Source organism: Trichechus manatus, unplaced genomic scaffold, assembly GCF_000243295.1.
Source record: "Trichechus manatus latirostris isolate Lorelei unplaced genomic scaffold, TriManLat1.0 scaffold00208, whole genome shotgun sequence".
NCBI lineage: Eukaryota > Metazoa > Chordata > Mammalia > Sirenia > Trichechidae > Trichechus > Trichechus manatus.
The window spans coordinates 239,145-248,587 of NW_004444144.1; the positions used below are offsets into that span (position 1 = coordinate 239,145).

The following is a 9,443-nucleotide window of genomic DNA, read 5'->3' on the forward strand; positions in this document are numbered from 1 at the left end:
TGGAAAAATACTGACCTCTACCCCCAAAAGTTACTGGTAACAAACAGAGAGTGTCCCAGGCTCCTACCCTTAGAACGAACCACAAGAAGCCACGCTGAGGCTACCTCGTGCCACTTGGACTGCTTTGTCTTAAACATACAGTGAAGCCTGTGAGAGCCGGAACTCAGCAGGATGGCCTTGTGTTTCTCCAAAGTTTTCTGCCTTTGACAGGGTGCAGTCTTACCATTTTTCTATCACTCATTTTAGTGAAACTGTTTGAGGTTTCCTTCTCTGACGGGTTCCGGCTTTCACAGGTTTTATTGTAGAAAGTACCAGAAAGAGTCTGAGGAGGGTCCCCTAGCAGGGTCTAGGAGAGGGGGTAGGGAGCTGCCACCTGAGGTCCCAGGCAGAGTCTTTGGGAACAAAAAGGTGGGGTAGAGTGACCTCATTTTATGAAGCATTTACACCCTAACAACTTCCCTTAGAGAGCTCAGGCAGGGCACAATAAAAAAGAACACCAAGCATTAAAATGAGGATGCCAACACTGGGTCTGCGCTGTGGCTCTGCAGGGGTGAGCAAAGAGACTCCTCCAAGTCACACGGCACCTCCCTGTCCATGTCGCCATACAAAGGAACAACCCTGGGCATTGGAAGATGGGCCTTCGTCCTAGCACAGAATCCTAGGAGCAACCTGCTCTGTCCATCCCCCTGTAAGGACCACTGAACAATAGTGAATTCAGCAACACTGCTATGGATGATGTGAAAAAGGTCTTCAAATTTCTTATAATCAACGCTCTATAAAATCCCAGGGCAAAATGCAAATACGTTAGCAGACGTTTCATTCCATTACGCATGGGGTCGCCATGAGCTGGGGCAACGAACAGCAAGAGTAGCCATGATGTGTGTGAGGGTGGCCACGTGGAGTGGGGTCAGTGGGAATAAGTGGAAGGTGCCCTGGGGAAGGGAGCTGGAGGCAGTGTAGCCTAACAGTAAGTCAGCCGGATGTAGGCCTGGATCCCTGTCGACAGCTGCCTGTACTGTGTGGCCTTGGCAATCATTCAGCCTCTCTGAACCTCCATTTCCTCGGCTGTAAAATGAGTGTCATAATGCCCTTTACAGGGAGGTCATGAGGATTAAATGAGATACTACACATAAGGTACACAGAGCTTGTCAGAGCACCCAGGCAGAGCTCAGAGCTTGTTATAAATGAACCCACAGGGCCGCCATGGGGAGGGGCATGCCCCCCAAGGTGTGGGGCTGCCCCTTGAGATATCACCAGAAGTTCTGGGGGATGATTTCCAAACTGTTCCCTCAGGAGCAGGGTGGTGAGATCCAGACCCAGGAGACCCCGAGGCCCAAGCAAGGCGAGGATGGTCAGGCTAGGAGAGTCGCTGGTGTGACATGGCCGTTACTGGAAGGCAGCTTTTCCTGGAGTCACGTTTTGGATGAGTGACTACGCGTCCGCATGGACTTGTGGCTGCATCTTTGGCCTCTAGTTCAGCTACGACCACTCCCCAGGAAGCCGCTCTGACCCTGCCGCCCCAGGATGGGGGCCGTGCTGCTCCCCACTCCCCGGCAGCCTGCCCCCACCTCCATTATTGTTATTTGGTTGTTTTTACCTTTAATGAATATAATTTCCATACCATAAAATCCACCTATTTTAAGTGGAAAACAAAATAATTTCTGGTAAATTTACCATCCCCACAGTCCAGCTGTGAACATCTCCATCACTCCAGTAAGACCCCATGTGCTAGTTTCCAGTTAATCCCAGCTGCAGCCCCTGGCAACCACGGACCTACTTTCTCTCTCTGTGGATTTGCCTCTTGCGGACATTTCTGATCAGTGGGCTTGTACAATATATGGCTTTCATGTCCGACCTGTTTCACTCAGCGTAGTGTCTTTGAGGTTCATCCATGTTGTGAGAACATGGGGGTAGGAGGGAAGCAGGCAGGAACCCTTGGCATCTCAGAGGCGGGAAGGACTTTCAAGGACTTCTCATCGCTCAACCTTCCAGCCAGCGGGGGATCACCCTCTCCGGCCTCGGCTTGTTCCCCTGCCCCACCACGGCCTCTCACGCTGCCGTGGTGCAGCTGGCAGGGGCTTTAGAACCAGGAGGACCTGGGCTCCTATCCTGGCCTTCTTTTAGTAGCTGGGTGGCCTTGGGCATGTAATTCATCCACTTTGAATCTTGGTTTTCTCGACCGTAAAATACCTTTTTCACAAGATGGAAGCTTGCAGTTAGTTACCTGGCTCATCATAGGTATTCAGAAAAATTCTCTCCCTTCCCTGACATCCAAAACGTCTTCTGATTGTTTGCAGGCTCCTTTATACCTCAACCCAAATCTGCATCCTTGTGCTTTTCACTCATGGGTCCTCGTTCCACCCCTCAGCTACTCACAGGGACCGTTTGCAGGGCATGAAAGGTGTCATTAGGATTCACAGCATTGATAATACAAACTCTGCTGTTTAAACAGCATGCAGAGTGGCCAAAGGGACAGATAGGAAACCTATAGGAGAAAAATAATACCTGTGGTCAGTAAGTATATGGAAATATGCTGATACTCACAAGTAAGCAAGGAATTGAAATGAAATAGAATTTTTACTCACTGGATTCGCAGAAACTTGGGTAACATCCAGGATTGGCAATGTGTGGGGAGTTAGCCTGTCATGAACTAGTGGGAATGTAAATTAGTGAAGCCTTTTTGGAAGGAAGGCAGTTTGACAATACCTGTTACAATTTGGAGCCCCTGGGGGTGCAAACGGTTAATGCACTCGCTGCTAACTGAAAGGTTGATGGCTCAGGTTTACCCAGAATCACCTCAGTAGAAAGACCTGGTGATCTACTTCTGAACAATCAGCCACTGAAAACCCCATGGAAGACCGTTCTACTCTGACACACATGGGGTCACCATGAGTCGGAGTTGACTCCATCAGGCAACTAGTTCAGATTTTTATTACAATTTAAAGTGTACATAGTCTATGGTTTAGCAATTCCCATCCTCAGTATCTGCTTCAGTAAGGTACCTGCATAAGGAGACATGTGCCAGGATGTTCTCTGCAGAGCTATTGGTAAAAGCAAAACACAGGGAATAACCAAACTGTCAAATGCTACTCTGCTGGTAGAAAGAATGCACTGACATGGTTAAGTGACGATAAAAAAGGAGTTGCCAAACAATTTGTACGGTATAATCCACTGTATATTTTTTGTAAAGCTATGTGTGTCTATGTAAATATACGTATGTGTAAAAGCAAAGAGAAAGATACCAAATTAATAATGGCACCTCCTTCTGTGAAGGAGCTAGGATGTCAAGGGACACTGTCACCATGTACCAGAATCTTTTACAATGAAAATATATTCAGCTATTTCTTGTGAAATTAAAAGTTTTCTTTTAAAGTAAAAATCCCACTATAGGCAGGAAAATTATCTACCTCCTTTGAATGTAAATAGCTACTGAGTTTAATTAATTCCTTTAAATTTGCATACAGGACATGAAATGTTACATGTAGAATTATCTCAATGATGTTTAAATTGCATAGAAAAAGACTAGAAGGAAATACAGCAAATGCTAGTGGTGATATTCTCTGGGAGGCAGAGCTTCCAACTGATTTCTTCCTTGTATTCATCTGCATCTGCGTCTCTCAAATATTCCGTAATGAGCACATCTCATGTATCTTTCCCAGGCTCGTCTTGTAGCTCCCTCACCCTTGGCCTGCTGGTGGCTGGCGTCCTGGTTCTGCTGGTGTCCTTGAGTGTGGCCATCCACCTGTACTGTGAGTCCTCTTGGGATGCCATGTTGACCCATTTGCTGTTTGAGGTGTCCCTGAGGGTACTTTCTTCTCTGGGGGAGCAGAGCTGACGGCAGCCTGGTGGAAGTTTCCACAGAGAACCCATGAGAGGAACTTGATTCTTGATTCTTGGCCTGAGGCCAAGGAGACCACCCTGTCTGTGGAGTTGACTAACCTGGCTTTGGTCCAACCCTCCTGCTCCCTGATCTAGCGACCTCGGGCAGGCACCCTGACCTCTCTGAGCCCCAGCTGCCTCACCCCGGGATAACAATGCTACCTACCTCCTAGAGCTGCCGCCTGGAAAGTCCTGCCCAGAGTGCCTGGCACGTGGTCTGTGCTCAATAATTGGGAACTTACTGGGATTAGAAGCTCAGTGCACAGAAGAGATTGAGGGTGGGGTTTGAGTTATGTCCCCAGAAACTAGAAATCCTCCCCATCGAAGAGGCTGTAGGGAAGCTCAGAGATGGCTGCAGCGCCCTCAGCTACTCCAGAGACTGAGTCATCTCGTCTGGGCTTCGCCAGGCTCTGCACGCACGGAGCTCCTGATAAAGGCTGAGCGCTGGAGGGCTGGCCGCACAGCTGCTCACCCGAGAGTTCAGAGGCCCAGACTCCACCCCTGGTTCTGCTACTCGCCTGTGCCGCCTTGACCTTGGCACTTCCTGTTTGGGGGGTCTATGAAGTGGGGGGAGAGTACCAGGAGCAGGAACTAGATCAGTGGTTCTTCACTGTTCTGCTCATAGAGCCCTTTGAACATTGACGACAACAATGGACCCTTTCCACAAAGAAACGTACCTGTGCACACTCTTTGACAGACAGTTGCCCCCACAAAGGGATCTCTTTACCCCATGAAAGTTCAGGAGCCTGAAAACTTTACTGATCATGGACCTTATCAGTTAAAAAAAAAAAAAAAATTGTGAATACAAACTGCAGTTCAATGTATTTATTTAATATATTACATATATTGTTAAATGTGCCTCAAAAATAAAAGTAACAAAGGATGAGGTAAACATGTAAACAGACATGTTTCTATTTTCCTCCTGCATCCCAGTGGGAAGCTTTGCGCGCCCTCTGAGTGCGCATACTCTAATTTAAGACGGCCTGTCAGGAAGGGCACAGACTCCAGGCTAGACTAACTGGGCTTGAGTTCTGGCTTTGCCACTCACTAGTCATATGACTTTGAGCAAGTTACTCACTCTGTGCCTCAGTTTCCCCATATGTGAAATGGAGGCAATACTAGGAGGACCCAACTCACAGACTGCTGTGGTCATTGAGGGAGTTACAGTGTATTCAGGGCCGAGCCAGGTACCTGGAAGTGTCTGAGGTGTGAGCTGACCCTGTCACCACCCTCCTTGGTCTCTGGGGCTTGGCACTGATGGCCTACAGCCCACCCTGACTGGTGCCCCTGTTTTCTTCTTTCAGTCCTGCGGAGGAGAGCCCGGCTTCGCTTCATGAAACAGTAAGTGCTTGGGGCCTTAGAAAAGTAGTCTGCTGTGTCCTGGTGTGGCCCTGGTGTGACCCTGCTGTGGCCCTGCTGCGTCCTGGTGTGGCCCTGGTGTGACCCTGCTGTGGCCCTGGTGTGGCTCTGGTGTGGCCCTGGCTGTGCTCTGGTGTGGCCCTGGCTGTGCCCTGGTGTGGCCCTGGGTGTGGCCCTGGTGTGGCCCTGGTGTGGCCCTGGTGTGACCCTGCTGCGTCCTGGTGTGGCCCTGGTGTGGCCCTGGCTGTGCCCTGGTGTCGCCCTGATGTGGCCCTGATGTGGCCCTGATGTGGCCCTGGGCTCCCACCCCCTGCTGCTGCTCACAGCCTCCGTCTGCATCCAGGAGCCTAAGCTCAGGCAACGCCTTCCAAACAACACAGACTGTAAAAATAAATGGATGAGAGAGTTCAGGCACAGAAACAGCTTAAATAGAAACCCTGATTCATCATCTAAGTATGTTTCCAGTGCTAAGATTTAGTTTTTAGCTTTCCTGATGATAGCAATTAACCCTTGCTTGCATAGAATACGGTACGTGGGGTATCCCAAACCCTGTCCCACCCATTATTTTGTCAGACTTGGTCCTGCTTCAGCCGGGAGGTTTATTATCCCTGTTTTACAGATCAGGAGAGAGACTTGCTCAAAACCTCTGAGCTAGTATAGAGCAGAACTGGATTTAAAGATAAAGTTTGCTCACTCCAAGACCAGCATTCTCAGCCAGCAGTCACTACATTTCCCAGAAGCTGCTGGTGTAGGGTGGTGGGCTGCCGTCGTCCCCTCATCTGCTCTTGGCCCCACCTGGGTCCCAGGAGCTGGCAGACCCACAGGCTGAGTCACAAATACAGGGCTGAAAATCACCCCTTAGGCCCACTAAGATGGGCAAGCAGATGCAGTAGCAAGAGACAGTTAGGGGCAGAGGCCGCCAGCTGCTCCAGCCTTTAGGGCTTCTGACCCCACATTGGGCCCCTGGCTTTGTCCTTGAGTTTGATCTTTCTTCCTCAAAATAAAGACTGTTTCTCATATATCTACTTCATTGCTTCCATTCAATCCTCAGAACAACCCCCATCTATATGTAAGTGTTTGAAAAAAAAATGCACACGCCTTTAGAATGAAGAGGGCAACGGGCCTGGTGCCCACAGTATGAGGCAGCTCTGGGCTCGAGTCCTGTCTGCCACTCGCCAGCCCTGTGACTATAGGCGAGTCACTTAACCTCTCTGAGCCTCCATTGTCTCATCTGTAAAATGGGATCACAGCACCAGCCTCGTGGCTGTTGTGAGGACTTACTGAGGGAATACCGTAAACTGCTCTGTACCTGGTCCTGTGCAATTGAAGCACAAGCTCATTTAACTTATGTCAGTTCACCCTTATACCAAGGATCGTGGACGGCACAGGAGTGGGCGCGATTTGTGCTGTTATATACAAGGTCTACAGGAGACAGGGCTGGCTTGACGAGTCCCTAAAAACAACAAGGAGTTCAACTCTATAAGCCCATCAGCCAAGAAACAAAGACTATTTTAAAATACTCTACAATTATAATTTTCATATATACACTATTACATATTCTATATTATTATGCACATATATTTGTGTGTTATAATTCACAGGCTATAAATACTAAAACATGTATGCGGTATTCTATGAGCAATTTTCAATCATGATTTTGACTTTGTGCAATTTTCAGCTTACGTGCTGGATTTAGAAACTAGCCTCTACCTAAAAAATCACGACTTTGGTGTATTTGTCTAAGTCTAGACCTCCAGAAAGGTCTGTTCAAAATCTTGCTCATGGTGACCTTTTATGGAGAATGAGTCCCCCGCAGGGTACTATGCCTGAGGTTCTGCCCCGCACCCCACGCCTCTTTTTAACTTGTTCCACAATGACCTGGTGCCAATTTTGGATACAGGACCTCATGCTTTGGAAACTCCCGGGGTTCTGAGGACCAACCAAGCTGGGGAAGAGGCTGGGGTGGTCCAGGTGGACCCTGAGCCCCTCACCCTCTTCACTTGTCTGCTGTGTTTACACTTCCCTGTAAGATGTCATTTGAACAAAAGGGTCTGCGGCTTAAAAAGAGTTTGAAAACCACCTCTGGTTTTGCTATCATGATCCAGGTGCAGATGTAAGAGTCTATCGGCCTCACAGAGCAGCTGTTCCAAATTCAGGTAGTGATTTGGGGCAGATGTTCACCAGCTTCTAACTGCCCTGTGAAAATTATCCCACCTGCAGGCCACCTCCTTCTGGCCCTTGGTGTGCATTTGTGAATAGCTTGTCTTAGAAGGTGCTGCAGGAAGTAACGGTACTCAAAGCTACAGTTCTTTGGGCTGCTTTCCTTGAGCTTTTAATTTTTTTTTAATGACAAAGATAGGCCCTAAAAAACTACTGGAGTCCCTGGGTGGTGCAAATGGTTAATGTGCTCCACTGCTAACCCAAAGATTGGAGGTTGGAGTCCGTCCAGCAGTGCCTTTGAAGAAAGGCCTGGTGATCTACTTCCGAAAAATCGGCCATTGAAAACCCTATGGAGCACAGTTCTGCTCATGGGGTTGCCAAGTGTCAGAATTTACTCGAGGGCAACAGTTTTTTTTGTTGTTTTTTTTTTTAATTGTACTTCAGGCGAAGGCTTACAGAACAAATAGTTTCTCATGAAACAGAAGTACACATGTTGTTTTATGACATTGGTTAACAGCCCCACAACATATCAACCCTCTAACTTCTCAACCTCTTTTTTTTTTTGGCGAAAATACACATAGCCAAAGAGACACCATTTCAAACATTTCTACATACACAGTTCAGTGACATTGACTACGCTCTTCCAATTGTGCTGTTATTCTCACTTAAGATGGAGGCTTACAGAACAAAATAGTTTCTCATTTAACAGTTACTACAAATGGGGCAACAGTTTTTTTTAAAAGCACTAACACAAAACTTTTGGTCCCAGGGGAACCCTGCATCTTCATTGGCCGTTTGTCTCTGTTACAGGAAATTCAGTATGATTTGCCCAAAAATAAGTGGTTTCACTACTCGGTGTTTTTCAGGTTTTGCAGATGAACAAAGAATACGCTTTTGGTGCCCTGCATTGGTCAGTGATGAGCAACATCTGGAAAAACGAGAGCGAAGGGACACACTGAAGCATAGAGGTTTCGCTGACCTGCTGAAGCTGCTTGCCTTTAACTACTGCAAGTTTTTTCTGTGGCCCTCATGCCTAGCGCAACTTGTTGGTCATCAGGATCTTAAAAAGAAGGCTTCAGGGCCCCAGGGCACTTTCTGCAACTCACAGCGTGTTCTGGAGGATGGAGTGGGAAATGCCGCATCGACACAACTTCCGGTTTCTGTACTTGCCATGGGCTGGGCCGGGACTGTGGTGTCGGCCATCCAGCCTCCATTCGCAAGTTGCTTTGCCCTGGTAGGCAGTGACTGCGGGCCCTGGGTTTTTCATGGGGCAGGGGGCACTGGGATGGCTCCCCCTTCTTTTTCCAGGCCGGGATTGACCATCCTCACAGAGAATGCCCCAGAGGCCAGGCCCAGAGTGGGATTGGGCTTCCTGAGAGAGGCTGACATGGCTCCAAGGCAGTGTCTCATGGGGATGTCACTTCGTCTCCCATTAGGAAGTTTCTCAACTTTCACACCCACTTTCCCATGGCTCGTATACTTCTTCTCTCACTTTCTGCTCTCTTAAATAAAGTGCTGTGGCTGTAAAAATAAAGTCCTAAGTAAAAGATGCAGATGGCTCCTGTGTAGTAAAAGGACAAACGCCTGTCTACAGCAAAGATGTTGATGTTCAGCTCAAAAAGAATAACAAGGATAGCATTCGCCTGGGCCCACTTTTCATCCTAGATCCTCATTTGCCTCCACAACACACTCTGTAGCCCACATTGTAGGTACAGAGACGGCCTGCAGAGGTTGGGAAGCATCCAGGCCATGCAGCGGGTGCCCCAAGGGCCAACCTGGACAGAAAAGCAGACCCCCTTCTGGCCCACCTCCGAGCTGCCTGCACTAGCACCTGTCCACTTCTACTGAGGGTTGACCCCCAGCAACTCCTGGCTTCAAGGAGACTTGCACCAAAGAGAAGGTGAGAGGCATCAGGGTCTCTCAGTGGCTACACGTCCATTCATGTTTCATTATCTCTCAGTGTTGACCGCCACAGAAAGAAAATGCTGAGCTGGGGTGGGGAGTGAAGATGAAAAGGTCATCTGGGTGGGTCTTGGCTTAGCACC

The 9,443-nt window shown here is 48.5% G+C and overlaps 1 protein-coding gene across 1 annotated transcript in view; it reads left to right on the top strand.

Moving 5' to 3' along the window:
• CD8B (CD8 subunit beta) overlaps nt 1-9,017 on the top strand; it is a 17,488-nt gene extending 8,471 nt beyond the window's left edge. The window contains exons 4-6 of the mRNA XM_023742323.1: nt 3,660-3,749; nt 5,184-5,220; nt 8,265-9,017. Of these exons, the coding sequence (XP_023598091.1) occupies nt 3,660-3,749; nt 5,184-5,220; nt 8,265-8,277 (140 nt within the window). The 3' untranslated portion in view covers nt 8,278-9,017. The remainder of the gene's footprint in view (nt 1-3,659; nt 3,750-5,183; nt 5,221-8,264) is intronic.
• Nucleotides 9,018-9,443: the final 426 nt, after the last annotated feature.